Genomic DNA, 16,921 nt, shown 5'->3' on the forward strand with positions numbered 1-16,921 from the left:
GATGGGCAGGAGTAATATTTATTCTTTTCCAATGCCTATTCGAACGGGCTGCAAAAGTTTACTTTATAGACCTAGTTATGTGGAAATGAGTTCGCCCTCCTGATCTAAACGTCACTAATGTAGCACTTCGTCTTCAATGTGCCTTATCTCGAATAAGAGGCCGGTTACCCCCCATTTTTGTTACCTTTTTGGCAAAAGTTGGTCTTTACCTTACTGCATGGCAACTTTTAAAAAACTCTTTACGTGGGAACATTTTGGGCGCCAACGTGCTTAAATTAATGTGTGCGATTGAAAGCTTTCAGTCAGGCTTTCAAAAAGAATAATAAAACGGTTTGTTTACACAAGAGGTTTAATGAAAAACGCAAGCAATTTTCTATCAGATGATAGTGACGAACTACAGCAGTCTCTAGCTTTTCTCTGAGATATCAATACTAAAAGAATGCCTCAAATATTGTAGTTGAATAGAAATGTTTTATATCTATAGTTGTTAATAAAAAAAAAAGGGTCTACAAAAAGTTGACATTCTGAGGGCTCTACTCCAAATGCATTTATAAGAGGCTTAATGTCTTGGGCTTGTCTCTCAAAATTAAAATTAGGAAGAAAATCACCTTACCATTAATTTTACAACTTCCGAGTAACACTCTTTCCTTGCGAATTTGATTTTGTGTTAGAGTTGCTTCTTATTTTCAATAAGCTCTGATGAGCATTGGACATAACACACATGTTCAACATTCAATTTAGCATGGCGTTCTAACTGTCACAGACGCAGATCTAGGAGAAACGTGACCGATTTTCGATACAACGAGCGCCGAAGACGCAAGCAGGTCATCTTTCCCGGAATATGTTTGGGATTTTCACTCTCTAAAGTCCCCTTTCCTGGGTTTATGAGCCATTCTGAAAAAAACTGACCAATTATCGTAAAACGGTAGAAACCGGTATGGATTCGCAACTTAACTGCGTCACAGCCAGTAATAGATTAACTCAAATGAGGCTATAGCTATCTCCTATAGACTGGGACAAGGAAGATGAGTCATACACTCATTTAAGCTGCACATCAGCCACTAGAAAACTCATCTACATCTGTCAGCCTTCCTGGGTTTGGTTTCAGGAACAAGAAACGATGGATTTTTTTTTTTCATTCTAATTCCGCACTGTGAAACATAACAAGCCGGCTGTTCTAGCTGATCACCTCCAATCAAGGAGTTTACACGGACATCTTAAACTGAAAGTGAGAATTCGAAAATGCAGAGACTGAGAGTACAACGCTCACTCAGTGTTTGTGAGACAAAGAATTGCAACGCGAAGATAAAGTGGCAACTATAAGACAATTCCTGAATGCTCGACTTTATCTCGTTTACATAACCTGACGCAGAATTTCATGTCACAAGAAACTATGGGTGCTTTCACCTTGGTTGCACGAAAACTGAGGAAAGAGAAGAAAAACAATCTTTTAATCTTGCATTTTACTTACCTTGGTTTACCGTTGTGTTCATTCTTGTCCGCTTCACAAAGCAACACCTTAATCGCGATTCTGCGGGCGACAAAGTGCCCGGTCCAAAAGAAAAGATTACTCATAAACTGTATAATTTGAACAGATGCCTGCTCTAAGACAAGATTCAACGGAAGATGAAAGCAGATGATGTTTGTTTGATAAATTTGTTCGAAGCCAATCAAAGGTGGATCATCACTCCCACTCGCACGTTTCACGAGCTTAAATTATTCGATTCTGAAACAGCATTAGCTAAATAGATGACACATGAGGTAAAAAAAGAAAAAACTCAGCAATAAAATGAAAAAGCTCGCGCATTGTAGACTTCAGGAAGCCCATCTCATTTCAAGGGTCAGTTTAAACGTAAAGGAACACTTTGTGTTATTTTAAAAAGAGCAGGAAAAAAAAAGAGAAATAAGGACGACTAAAGTTCCCTTATTGATGAACGAACAGATTTATTTTTGTCAGTTTTGTGGCGCAGCTTATAATGTGTCAGATTTCGAACTCTTTATGCGCCGAACCTAATGCATAAATTATGAACTATTTGACAAGTAAACGTTTTTTTATTGTAAACTGTATACTTTAATACAGTTTCCGTCAGGTTAATTGATTGATTTCGGCGCTTGAATCAACAGGCGCACTCTTGTTTGTTTGGGTCGGCCAAACAAGAGCCCCCGCGTCCAAACCACTTTTCTTACAAGTAAAATCGATACCAAACCATATCATGATTAAAACGTTTGTTATTGTCAGTCTATTTACAGTACAATCGGATCTTCGAATGTCGGTCAACTTTTCATAATTATCACTTCTTTATATCGGACAGAATTTTGTCTCAATCGTCTGCTGATCCATATACTCTTGTTAAAATCTCCCGACAACGGTCATCTCTGTCCTTCCGCGCAAAGTGGCCTCCGTAGAATGTTTTAAATATAGAAAGCTCAAAATTAATACCACTGCAATAGTGTCAAACTGAACCTGCAGAATAATCCAAAAAAAAAAATGGTTATGCTGAAAATCATGGTCATATAGATGGCGGGACGACAAAATGAAAGCGGCGAGCCCGCTGAAAACGAGCGGCAAATAGTATAAGACAGCACTTTATGATGCAGAAAGCAATAGACCATATTGGTATTCCCGGTATTGGACTGGAACTAGCTTGCAAGCGAGGCTAATGCGGAAGAGTTTTTGCAAACGCAAATGACATTTTAATGCGAATATGGTCTATGAGCTCTCTTTCCAGTACTTGGGTGGGTGTGGAATTATTGGCGAACTGAAACCAGCAAATGAAAATAAGAGGCAGTTTGCTCGAGTGGTCAGCGCGTCGGACTCGCAATCCAGCGGTCTCTGGTTTGCCTCTACTGCAGTTGGGATTCTTAACAATGCTATGCTCAGTTTGGGTCATTTGTTCAGTGAACACTGCCGAGAGTAAATAAAGGTTACGGAAACTTTAACTTCAACTTTGAGTTGAAGAGGAGAAGAGAAATTTCGTATCTACTCGTGCCCATGTGTCATTGTCTATGTCTTCAATCACGACCCGGCAAAACGATGGAAGTTCTGGGGGGAGGATAAGTCGGGTGAGCCCTCTAAATCTTGTGAGAATCAAGCACGTTAATAAGGAAATTATGACTGTTACGGTGCCTGTATATCTGATTGCAACATGCTAGCATAGATTTTTGCGAGTTTATTTCTCCGTTTTCGCCTTAGTTTTAGCTGCGATTGAAGAGGTTTATCTAACACGCAAGAACCCGGCCACATCGAAGTTCGTCAAAAATACTCTGGTGCGTCTCGTATTTTTCAACTCTCTTCTCGCTGTTTGATAATGCGGTCAAACACGGCCTTTCGTATTTGATATTATCATAATTGACATATTACGTGGACCGTTACTGAACGACAGGTTTTATTGACTAGCGCCTATACTTTCGTCTCGTTTTACACACAACAGAGGTATAAAAATTGCTTTCTTTGTAATACTTAGCCCTATTGAGAGCTTTGTATACTTAAGAACAGCAAAAATCAATCACTGCAAATGCTTCACTGCAAAAATAAGTGAGACATTTTTCTAACATCTTTAAAATGTCCTGTTTAATGCAACTGAGATAACATCCAAGTCTATCATGTGTCTTGATTTAGCCGCTTTTATTTCCTTCTCATAGTTACTGTACAAATGCCTTGGGAAATTTGACCAATTAGATAATAAGTTGAAGTATAGCTCGGAGTATTTTTCACAGTATTGACCATTCGACGTTTATCTTAATTTTTTTTTTTGAAATGTGACTTTTCGTTTCACTTTCATTTTACCCCTCATATCGCTATACAACACAAATCACCTAAGAGTAAACTGTTAACATGGGTGGCTTTTTTTCTATAAGACTGATTCGTATGACAATTACGAAGTCATCCATCTTGAATAGAAATTGCCTCACTTGGCGTTTGCCTGCACTATGTGGTACGAGTGTCGATACAGAGCAGGTTGTTCGTAGAAAGATCATAGCCGTTAACAGTAACAAACAGTACTAAGTTTTTCACCTGTACGGACGAAACTTTGGCTATTATGTATAAGTACATTTTGAGAATCTAGAAACCTCCTTAAAGAGCCAAATGTAGTATTAAACGATTTCTAAGCCAGAGTAATTACATAAGGCACAGAATGTACCAGAATGTTCTTCTAGGTCTCGGCTGAAAAACTTCCTTCCTAAACTGGTCTATGGAAAGTTCTGAAAGTTTAACTTAGACGCTCTTACAAAACATTATTCTTGAGTAAACACTCTTTTTCTTATAAGAACGTCTAATTTTGGATCTTGCTTTAGCCCCTTACCTACTCACAGCTACTGTACAAATTATAATTTACAGAGTGTAATTGGATGATAAGTTTAACTACACATAGATTCGGCAAGTCATTTACCCAGTGTTTGCCCTATGACTTAAGTCTTAAGCCTCGTTGATTTCAATTTTTATCTCACCGACATCTGAATCTGACGGATTCCTTAAGTATAGTTCTAACCATTGTTACTTCTTTAAGTTCGAAGTTACCATCGTACTTCGAGTGAATATGATACGAAAAAATAGGAAAAAGTACATCAGCGAAGTGTTTAGTTAAAAATATGAAAAAGATTCTGAATACTATTTAACATTTTACAAATCCTTACACTTTTAACCTTAAACCTAACCCTAAGTAAAATTCCTTTCGAACTAATCAAGCCGGATTGAAATGAGAGCAGAGTTTTGAATTTCTCATGGAATCTCTAATCATAACTGTCTCCAGTACACTAATTTTGTGACAAGCGTTAGAATATGCTTTACCACCATCTCCTTATTACAGCTACTTTCTGGATCTAACTAACAACGATATCGGTCGGTCAATAAGTCAGTCAGTCGGTGGCAGTAGTGAGGGGCGCCAGATTAGCGCCCCTTTGAGGGAGACCAATATCCAGAAAACAATGACGTCACAAAGCGTGATAAGTTAGTGCGTGCGGTCTTTGTTAATTTATTACGGAATGATGATGATAATAATAATAATGATAATAATAATAATAATAATAATAATAATAATAATAATAATATATTACCGTGAATAATTTGAGCGAAAAGAGTTCGTGGTAGCTGTAGTTCGTTTGATGTATTTTTTGTTTCGTCAGGAGCCATAATCGGGGACGGAGACCGTAAGCGCGCGCCATTTCTAGTATTGGGGTTGTCCCCATGATATGGGACAATAATTCTATTTTTAGAACAAATTGCGCCATCGCCTACGGCACACGCGCGTACATGCTGCGAGGATTTTTGCGGATGTCGCGCGGGGGAAAAGGCGTCCGAAATTCCCGAAATTTTTCATGTTTTTCAGTTGGCCCACAACTCAACGCGTTTACGTCTGTTGGAATTTTGCTTAAGTATTTTCGTCGTAAGCTGCTCCAGTTTGAGTGAAGTAAGACAGTGTCGAATTTAGGTATGTTCCGCTGTAAGCTTACATATATCGCTGACCAAGTTGTGTTCCGACGGATGCTTCTTTTACATGAGCTGTACATTACTCCACTTTAAATTTCACATATGTTGAAGATTAACAGCTTTTCCATTACACAGCAAAAAACTAGTTGGATATATTTAGATATAGCAGAGCTTCAGGACGTCATAGTTTCCTAGCTCCTCTTGCCACACGCTTGCGAGGAATTTGTCAGTCTATCGCGACCGAAAAGTAAAACAAAATAATTGCTAGTTTGAGTTTCGCTTGAATTGTAAGCAACGCTTGATGTTTCATCAAGGCCCAATAACTTTACGTCCGTAGATACTGCTTAGTTTTATTCGTGTAAAAATCCAGTAAATTCTCTGTTGTCGATGAATGAGAGCGCCCGCCGATGCGTGTTTTGTACAGTCAGTAAACATGACAAATTGTACTTCCACTGCACTTTCGTGTGAAAGCGTACATCGAACTCAAACAATGACTCTATAGTTTTTAAATATGTTTAAGATTGATAAATGTTTGAGAACATATTAAAAGCTAAACTGAAAATATGTGAACAAAGCAGAAATAATCAGCAAAGTTACGATGACGCTTTCTTTAATCAACTTGGAATAACGATTTCGATTTTGTTGATCGAGTTATCAAAACTCCTTGTCTATTTTCATTTTCGCAGTGTAAAACTTCACTATGCTTATGTTGAAGAAAGACACATGATGTTAGTAGCCTTTTTTGCGTTCGTGAAATTTGTTACAGCAGCTCAGCACAAAAGATAACGAAAGAAATCTTTGTCAAGATTTGTTGACAATTGAAAACACCGACTCGGACTTGAAAGTGCACGAACTGCACTATGCAAATGAGCTAATTGTACGCGTCAGACTTTCCTTTCAAAAACTTTTGCAAACCCATCAAACAAGCAGAAACAATAAGAAACCGTCAAAACAGGTTTTGGTTATGATGAACCATTGTCTGAGAAACTCACAAATTAACTCGATACCAGAGTAAAGAGTTTTCTTGCTATATTCTTAAGTCAGAACAAGCGCAAAAACATACGCGTAAGCTTACAACCAGCGTGAGCAGATCTTATTATTCATTCCCAGCGCGAGATTGAAGTCTTGTTTTCGACCCTGAAAAACCCACCTTTTCCGTTAGCTCAGAGCATAAAACTACATATAAGCGCCCTGGTTCGTATTCCCTGCCTTATTCCCTGCCATCCCCGTGAAAAATACGCAAGAGAATCTCTCAACTCTCACCATTTGATCACGCAACGTGACAACATCCACGCGAGAGCCCCCGACATGCGCGTGAATCCGCGCAGATATATGACGTCAGGATGGCGCAATTTGTTCTAAAAATAGAAAAATTGTCCCATATCATAGGTACGCGCGAATCCCGAGACTTACGGTCTCCGTCCCCGATTATGGCTCCTGGTTTCGTATAGTAGCGTCTAAGAGCGAAAAACCGAACTATTGATAGTTACACATTGGTACTGCAGAAAAGGAGACTGAAGGCTAAATTATAATGACAAAACAAGGCAACTGCTTTTGTAGAAAAAAAGACAAATAGAATGTTAAGGTTATAAAATACAAGCTCATCTTTAGTCACGGCGAATAACTTTAATTCATTTCGAGTGTCATATATTCTCGTATAGTTCAACAAGCGTTCAAAGCAGATCGTTCCCATTCAAAAAAGCCATTTTCAGGATTAGAATAAACCAGAGCTTAAGAATTTTTTCTATCAAGTAAATTGCAATGAAACAGTGAATTAGTCCTGCTGAGCACACAGAACTTAAAATTTGAAATGCATATCAATAACCAAGGTGACCTCCGCTATAAGCCTGGTGGGTTTTTTTGAGGTCTCCTCGCCGCCTTTTTGTTACTGTTATTATCATTTCTTATTATTAATGATGTATGTTTCGTTCTAACACGAAATTAATGCGTGACGTGTTTATGCGACATGACGTAACAATGCTTCATGTAATTAATTTCAATTGGTAAGATCGTCGAAGCCAATATTACTAATCGCAGACTTGAGAGACACCAATGGGGATGTAAATATTGTTCTGTGTTAATGTACATTAATCCCGGCAATTGTCAACTATAATTCTAATCAAATCTGTTAATAGATTTCGAATACATTTCTGTAAGCAAGATGACTGAATAAACTGTGAAATATTTCGATTGTTGCGACTCGGCAGTAAAGTGTGGCAAATGAAATGATGATGATAATTCCTTGCTTAGGGACCGTTCATTTTTTATGAGGGAGGGGGGCTGGTGGGATTTGGGAAGCACCATTTAAAAATCGCATGACCCCCCCTCAGCTTACCAATTTTTTCACGTGGCCCCCCCTTATAGCGGTCATTATTTGGGATGAACCCCCCCCAAAAAAATTAAACAAACAATATTTAGATTTCAACTTTTTTAATATTTCTCTATTATCCCCCTACTTCGCGTTTTGTGCTCAATGTGAAGACAATATTTACAATCCCTATACTACAGAGAGCTGTTGTTTGAAAAACAAATCAAAAGAAAGAGAAGTCAATTTCGGATCTCCTAGTTATGGCTCGCCCTGAGCGTGTGGCATTTGGCCTCTCATTGGCATCTACCTCATCTGAATTGATGAATGCCCACAGTTTTAATGTAAAACAGATCAAATGTATAGAAGCTAAGTTGACGAAGGTCACGCAGGACATGGAAGCACTAGAAAATAAGAGCAATTATAACAGCATATTCAAGGGCATACTCAAACATGCACAGCACATCAACAAAAGGAGAAGGAAAAAAGAAAACCGCAGAAAGTCAAATGCAAGAAAGAGGAAGCGGACTGAAAACAACGTCCAACGAGTTTATGGAATCTGTGTTGGAAACCCGCTAGGAAATGATCTTCCACAATGCCTTGTGTACCCTCCTAGAACGGCCGTCCCGGAAGGGTGTATTAAAGTTGAGGATGTTGCCACGTCGTTATTTAGAAGAGATGGGCCATACATCGCACAGCTCTTGGAAGGGAATTATTTCACCAATGCTGCAAGAAGCAGAATCACCACCAACCTTGAGCAGGAAGTCATAGATTATGTCTACACCTTCATGTACCCTGAAGAGTACACTCTGACGGAAAGCATTGCTGCTTCTTGCAGCATCGGTGAAAGAGACTCCCATAGCAGCACAAGCGGCGACGAAGAACTCGACGACAGCGAAGATGAAGATGAGTGCCAGTGAAAGTTGCATTCGAAAATAACAGTGTTAAATACTTGTTTTCAGTAGCTACAAATGCTTTTTTGTCGCCAAACGTTTTTTTAAAGCAGAATGAAAGTTTGTAATAAATTTGTATCCTGCCTTCTATGTTTATTCTATAGCAATTTTTTTGATATTCAAACATTATGCCATTTTAAAGTTTTACTAAAATATTTCACGTGACCCCCCTTTTTCCCCTTATTTTTTTGGGATGGCCCCCCCTCGAAAGCCATTTTTTTCGCATGGCCCCCCCCCAAATCCCACCAGCCCCCCCTACCTGATAAAAAATGAACGGTCCCTTAAATGGAAGCGCGCTTTTATTTGAAAAACATAATAGTCTTTACTGTCCAATCGGCGTGGGTAGAGAGCGGGCAAGCTTGAGTGAACCTACTGTCCCAAGCATTAGGGTTGAGCAATATGTCTCAAGCAATCATTGTCATTTTTGTCTGTCTTCGCGCGCTTCGACTTACTTTATTCCGTAATAGATTAACAAAGACTGTGCGCGCCAACTTATAATGCTCTGTGACGTCATCGTGTTCCGGATACCCACTTTATGTAAATGGGTTCCCCCAAAGAGGTGCGAATCATGAGCCCCTCACTACTGTTAGGTTTTGTTTCCGTAACTGTCTTTCTGTCCATCTCTCTATTTGTCTGTCTGTCTGTCTGTCTGTCGGTCTGTCTGTCAATAGTCGTCTGCCAGTCATTCAGCAAGCCAGCCAACCACCCAGTGAGCCTGCTTCCAGCTTGCTCGCACAAGCTCCTCTGCCTGTCTGTCTGTCTGTCTGTCTGTTTGTCAGTCAACAAGTCAGTCATCCAGTCATTAAGCAAACCATCTAATCAGCAAGTACGTCTACTTGCCTGCCTGTCAGTCTGTCCATCGGTCGGTCGGTTGCTTGGTTGGCTGTCCTGCCTGTTTGCTTTCAGGTTAAAGAGGAGTGTCCCACTCCAGCTGTCTTGGTTCTGCACTGGCATGATGTCGTCTTTTACGCGGAGTGTATCCACCAGCAACAATCACCTTAGAACGGCTTTGCTGACTTGTCCCCCTGCAGAGAATTCGATAAAACTCGCGGCGATAATTTCCTGAGAATATCACATAAAGAACTGGATTGATAGCGCTGTTACAATAACCAAACCACGGGATGACAAAACGGACTTTCATGGGAATTTTGCGGAAAAGGGTTGAATTGTAAGTTCTCATCATCTCAAGTGTTTGAAACGGAAGCCACGACAGAGTGAAAATGATAACCACTGTTATCAACATTGTAGTCGCGCGTCTGCTCGAGGCTTGGACTTTTTTCTGTGCTGTCGGATTTTGATGCCCTGGGAGTTTTCTGCTACGAAGACGTAACCCAGCCAGACAGTAGACTAAGGCGATGATTATCAGTGGAATAACGTAGGCAATAACGATAAGGACTGTGATGTAGACTTTGGATGACATCGGTGCCCAATATTCGTTGCATATCATACCATCCCCTCCCTCCAGCTGTATATTCTTGGTGGCTATCATGACTGGAAACATTAACGCAAGCGCACCTAGCCACGTCATGGCGATCGCGAAACGCACAACGTTTCGAGTCATTATTTTTTTCATGGGACATAGCATAGCAAAACTGCGATCGAGGGAAATCACCACTAGACTGAACACCGAGGCTGCAAGGGATCCCACCTGAGCAGCGTGAAAGAACTTGCATAACACAGTGCCCATGAACGTGCCAAACCAACTGCTCATCACGTAGAACCATTTGAGTATGTACGGAATATCTATGGTCATGAGAAGATCGGCAAAGGCCATGTTGGCGATGAGAATGTTTGTTGAGCTGCGCATGTGGTTTACTGTGAAGACGATGTAAATCACCAGAGTATTACCGATCATTGCCAGGATGAAAAGAATGACGGCAAGGATTGTAACTTCCATCTGAATGTTGCGAGGGACCTGGAAACCCACAGGAGGCGCTTCTGTAGAATTACTCGTCATGTTAGCAGGCATGGAATATCCTGTTGATGAACAGAATCGTTATCGTTATTATTTTGGTGGCCCTTTTGGATAAAAATGCAGGTTTTCAGTCAAATCATACTGTTATGACTGAGTTATTATGTTTTTCCTTTAAATGGACATTTCTTCCAGCAAGATACCTCCAAAAGTGAAAAAAAAAAAAAAAGAAAAGAAAACAGTCCGAAAAACTGTCGAGTCATGGCACACTTTCATGACTAATGAGGTAGGTAAAGGCAAAGTCTGCATACGAGCCAAGTGGCCCATCAGGCCGGAGCTTATCCCGGTTTCTGTAGCGTGGAGCGACTGAGAATATTTCTACTCCCCCCTGGATGGGATGCTAGTCCATTGCAAGGTTACCCCCAGCATTAAATTCGCCAGTACCCATTTGTACACCTTGGTGGGGAGAAGCAATGTGAGAATTAATTGTCTGGCCCAAGAACACAACACACTGTCCCCGACCAGGGCTCGAACCTGGACCGCTCGATCTGGGGACGAGCGCCATGACTAATGAGGCGGACAATAATTCTAGACCACTGCCAAGACAGTACGCTATTCTTTTAAATTAGTCTCTTTTCATTACACAAATTCCCGTTTGCTGTCATCATTTGAGTTAGGCATTTTTATTCTGTATTTTTTCACACTTTGTTCATTCGCGTCTTTTCGTCATTCGTCAAAGACTGAAGTTTGGCAACCAAAATATTCTAATAGAAATTTTCAAACAGAGAACGTTTTAACTGTTTAAAAAAACACAAAAGTTTACAAAAGTTTAATTGTCAAAAAAAACAAAACAATTGCACTCAAGTTCAACTTTTTGCACTCAACTTTCTACACTCTTTTGAGTGTTTCATGATCAAAATTACGATAAAAACGTTCGCTGGCTAAAAAATTTCAAAAAGGAACATGAGCTTTCGTCTGTCAATCTACAGCCTTCGACGGATAAAAAATGGAATGCAAAATGATAAAGAGAAGAGCCCAAGCCGTTCGCAATAATATCGATACCAGACACGCCAAAAAGCTCGGTAATCTATACAACGAATTTATTCCATCCCCGAACCTTGTTGACAAGAGCAATTGGGTTGTTAACTTATCCAAAACAACCTCTTACTGTTGTCAAACGATCTCTCCTGGAAAAGGGCGCTAAGTTTGCCCAACTCGTAACCAAATCCCACACAAGAACATTGTTGCTGAAGTAGAAGCCGCGATCAACCATCTACCTGAAGAATCGAAGGTTTTTATTCGTAACTTCACGGCTACGATCCTTCATAAAGCACGACCTCCTTCCCATAAGAACCTCAGTGCTGATGAAAGAAAAGCCCTTTAAGATTTAAAAAAAAAGACGAGACTAGGATTTTGATGAAAGCCGATAAAGTAAACTGTTTTGTTGTCCTAGATAAATGTGTTCAGTAGTCTCCAAATTCTCTTTCAAGAGGATTGAACGTGAACGTAACAAAAGGCTTCTCGCCCCGAAGAATCGACATAAGATCAGCGACTCCACTTATCGCAAACTTCACTCCACTGATGCCATACCACCAGCCATTCGTGGATCAATCCACGTAGGGGCCAAACCACCCCCCAAATGTTTCGTCAGTTCTTGGGTATTTCACATTATTTCGCATTACTTAAAAGGTATTGACTCTTTCTACACCAAACTTGGCAGATGAGCAGGAGACCTATTGCCAATTATATTTACGTGAAAAATGTCAGTAAATGTCAAAGTTGTGACGTCACAATGATGACGTCATGTTTTTTGCCACTTTTGAAGTTTTTAATATGCATATTTTTTACAATGTGTTCGAAAGAGCACATCAAAGGGAGTTGAAACCTGAAAAAATTTTGTCCATATCACAAAAATTAAATGAAATATGGCATTTTTAAGCATGAAAAATAACTCTGCAAAATATGGAGTCCCCCCTTGAGAAAAATCCCCAAATTGGAGCCGTAATTTTGTTCCAGCAAATGCAGCTATGTTGCACATGTGATGTGCCAGATGACTAAAGCAAAAATAAAGAAGAAAATCGGAATAAAAAATTATCCCTCTAGTGTTATTGCGTTAAAATTAGTTTTGTTACGTCATAACCTGTGACGTCACCCGTTTTTCTACTGTTAATACCGTCCTAACAAAGCCGAAAATCAAATTTCTAAAACCATACGATTTTTGACAACATCAAATTTTCTATTTTTCTAGATTATTAGCCTTCCTAGAATAAAACTGAAAAAAATAAACCAGAGAGAGTGACTTAAGAAGGACGGTATGGTTAAGCAAATTCCGGGGGGGAAAGCAAAAAAATATTTAACTTATCATATCTCAAAAAATAATCATCATCGCAAAAAACGGTTTCCGGCATTTTACTCCTTAAGTCAAGGCCTTTTCAGTGACATAGTCTTTTTATCAGATTTTACAAAAAATTATAGCACGTTTTGGTGACGTCATCAATTATGACGTCATAATGTGACATTTTGTCGCAACTTCCAAATTAAAATAAACTGGAGAACAAAGAAAGGTTATCTGCCAAACTTGGTTCAGAAATATATAAACCAAGCAAATAAAGCCTTCATGAAACATTAGGGGGGTGGTTTGGCCCCTACGTGATCAAACATCGCAAACGAGGAAATCCTGTTAGACGCATTGTTTCATCCATCGGTTCAGCTCTCTACAATATTTCTAAATTTTCTTAAAGACATCTTGTCACCTCTACAAAACTGTAATGGTTTCTCTCTCCCTAACTCCGCCAAGTTTGCTGAAGGAATCTCCAATGTTGGCATCCAGGATGATGACGTAATGCTATCAGTCCTTCGATGTAGTATCACTATTTACAGCTATTCCTGTAGATAAAGCCTGTGATTACATAAGCATTAAACTACTCAAGGACGACATACTTTCTTCACGTACGAGCCTGGACAACAATGAAATCATTTCACTGTTGAACGTTGTCTTATCTAACAATTACTTTATTTATGATGACAAGATATACAAACAGATCCATGGTTGCGCGATGGGAAGCCCCGTCAACCCTGTCGTGGCGAACTTGTGCAAGGAAGCGATCGAAGAAGAGGCAATCAACACGTCTGAAGTACAACCTAAGGTATGGAAACGCTATGTGGATGACAGCTTTTGTATCATCAAAAGGAATACTGTGCTGTCAACTCCTTTCATACTACACTTAACTCCATCGACGAACACATCTCATTCACTATTGAGGAGGAATCTGACCAACAGATCGCTTTCTTAGATACTTTGGTTTCCCACAAGGATAACACGATCACTGTCGGTGTAAATTGCAAAGCAACCCACACGGACAGATATGCAGACTTTTCTTCTCACCATGACAAACGCCACAAGTTTAGCCCAGCTGAGACCCTCTCACAGCGTGCAATTAAACTCATTAGTACATCGCAAGGCCGGAAAAATACCGAAATCAACCACGTCACGGATGCTCTACGAGCCAACAACTATCCCTCCTATGTTATTTCCAACATCTTAAAGCGGAAATTTTCCAAACCACCCACACATGCCATCTCCACACCTGAAGAATTGGTTTGATGTTTTTTAAATGGGCTGCGCCCAAGAGAATCCTTTCAGTTTTGCTGTCCTTTCCTTCGTCAATGGTGTTACGCAACCACTAACAAGAATTATTCGAAGGCGCGACATTTAAGTTGTAAATAAGCCCTTCAAGACTTTCAGGGGCGTAGCCAGGATTTTTCAAAGGGGGGTCACACGATGTCAAAGCAAGGGTACTGATCAGACTCTCATGTCGTTTTCGCCACCTGTAGGGGTATCGAATGGTCCCATTCAATTTAAGAGTGCTCGCGAGATTGGGCCTTTGCTCAAATTGCTCGCAAAAATTAGATAAGTGCTCGCTTGCTCGTGCTCGCAAAATTTTTGCAATTGCTTGCACGCTCGGATTCTGGAGTCCGGAAGCCTTTAGCTTCTTCTCGTGTATAGAAACTGGCTTAAGATCTCCTTGAGCGCCCCGTGAAGCTACGTGACGTAATGTGGCATCAAACAAGGCAAACTGGCTGTAAGCGCAATAAGCGGCTGACATTGGTTGAGCCGCGATAAGATCCAAACAGGTTGCTTCTAGCTTTGTGCCTATTGTCCTGTTTTGGAAGTGTCAGCCAGATTACTTGGCGCAAAACAACTTTTCCTTTGAATTTAAAAGAGAGATTTCAGTTAGCGGAAAATTTACGAAGTGCTCGGTGCTCGCCACCTGTATTATCTGAAGTGCTCGCTGCTCGCAAGACAAATTTGATCACGGCTCGTGCTCGCAAAAATAAACGCACTGCTCGCATGCTCGCAAATGCTCGCAAAGACCATTCGATACCCCTACCTGTTGTGGCTTGTTTGCTTAAAAGGGCTTAGAAAGGGGGGGTCACGGGTACCCCAGGACCCCCTAGCTATGCCCCTGACTTTACAACAAGAATTTCCTTTTTCCAAAATTCAGACCATCTATTGAACATCAATGGAACGTGATTTACCAGGAGCCATAATCGGGGACGGAGACCGTAAGCGCGCGCCATTTCTAGTTTTGGAGTTGTCCCCATGATATGGGACAATAATTCTATTTTTAGAACAAATTGCGCCATCGCCTACGGCACACGCGCCTACATGCTGCGAGGATTTTTGCGGATGTCGCGCGGGGGAAAAGGCGTCCGAAATTCCCGAAATTTTTCATGTTTTTCAGTTGGCCCACAACTCAACGCGTTTACGTCTGTTGGAATTTTGCTTAAGTATTTTCGTCGTAAGCTGCTCCGGTTTGAGTGAAGTAAGACAGTGTCGAATTTAGGTATGTTCCGCTGTAAGCTTACATATATCGCTGACCAAGTTGTGTTCCGACGGATGCTTCTTTTACATGAGCTGTACATTACTCCACTTTAAATTTCACATATGTTGAAGATTAACAGCTTTTCCATTACACAGCAAAAAACTAGTTGGATATATTTAGATATAGCAGAGCTTCAGGACGTCATAGTTTCCTAGCTCCTCTTGCCACACGCTTGCGAGGAATTTGTCAGTCTATCGCGACCGAAAAGTAAAACAAAATAATTGCTAGTTTGAGTTTCGCTTGAATTGTAAGCAACGCTTGATGTTTCATCAAGGCCCAATAACTTTACGTCCGTAGATACTGCTTAGTTTTATTCGTGTAAAAATCCAGTAAATTCTCTGTTGTCGATGAATGAGAGCGCCCGCCGATGCGTGTTTTGTACAGTCAGTAAACATGACAAATTGTACTTCCACTGCACTTTCGTGTGAAAGCGTACATCGAACTCAAACAATGACTCTATAGTTTTTAAATATGTTTAAGATTGATAAATGTTTGAGAACATATTAAAAGCTAAACTGAAAATATGTGAACAAAGCAGAAATAATCAGCAAAGTTACGATGACGCTTTCTTTAATCAACTTGGAATAACGATTTCGATTTTGTTGATCGAGTTATCAAAACTCCTTGTCTATTTTCATTTTCGCAGTGTAAAACTTCACTATGCTTATGTTGAAGAAAGACACATGATGTTAGTAGCCTTTTTTGCGTTCGTGAAATTTGTTACAGCAGCTCAGCACAAAAGATAACGAAAGAAATCTTTGTCAAGATTTGTTGACAATTGAAAACACCGACTCGGACTTGAAAGTGCACGAACTGCACTATGCAAATGAGCTAATTGTACGCGTCAGACTTTCCTTTCAAAAACTTTTGCAAACCCATCAAACAAGCAGAAACAATAAGAAACCGTCAAAACAGGTTTTGGTTATGATGAACCATTGTCTGAGAAACTCACAAATTAACTCGATACCAGAGTAAAGAGTTTTCTTGCTATATTCTTAAGTCAGAACAAGCGCAAAAACATACGCGTAAGCTTACAACCAGCGTGAGCAGATCTTATTATTCATTCCCAGCGCGAGATTGAAGTCTTGTTTTCGACCCTGAAAAACCCACCTTTTCCGTTAGCTCAGAGCATAAAACTACATATAAGCGCCCTGGTTCGTATTCCCTGCCTTATTCCCTGCCATCCCCGTGAAAAATACGCAAGAGAATCTCTCAACTCTCACCATTTGATCACGCAACGTGACAACATCCACGCGAGAGCCCCCGACATGCGCGTGAATCCGCGCAGATATATGACGTCAGGATGGCGCAATTTGTTCTAAAAATAGAAAAATTGTCCCATATCATAGGTACGCGCGAATCCCGAGACTTACGGTCTCCGTCCCCGATTATGGCTCCTGGATTTACAAAATACCCTGTGCCGATTATGATTGGTGT

At 40.2% G+C, this 16,921-nt stretch overlaps 1 protein-coding gene across 1 annotated transcript; it reads right to left on the bottom strand.

Annotated features, from left to right (window-relative positions):
* Window positions 1–9,031: 9,031 nt before the first annotated feature.
* Window positions 9,032–11,378, bottom strand: LOC145493171 (RYamide receptor-like). The gene has a single exon (XM_081472586.1). The coding sequence runs from the start codon at window positions 10,653–10,655 to the stop codon at window positions 9,594–9,596; it is 1,062 nt and encodes a 353-aa protein (XP_081328712.1). The 5' UTR covers window positions 10,656–11,378; the 3' UTR covers window positions 9,032–9,593.
* Between the last annotated feature and the right edge of the window lie 5,543 nt (window positions 11,379–16,921).

Source organism: Orbicella franksi, chromosome 7, assembly GCF_964199315.1.
Source record: "Orbicella franksi chromosome 7, jaOrbFran1.1, whole genome shotgun sequence".
Lineage (NCBI taxonomy): Eukaryota > Metazoa > Cnidaria > Anthozoa > Scleractinia > Merulinidae > Orbicella > Orbicella franksi.

Excerpts from the sequence above, each read along its gene's own strand:
- LOC145493171 (XM_081472586.1), bottom strand. The coding sequence starts at position 10,655 with ATGCCTGCTAACATGACGAGTAATTCTACAGAAGCGCCTCCTGTGGGT.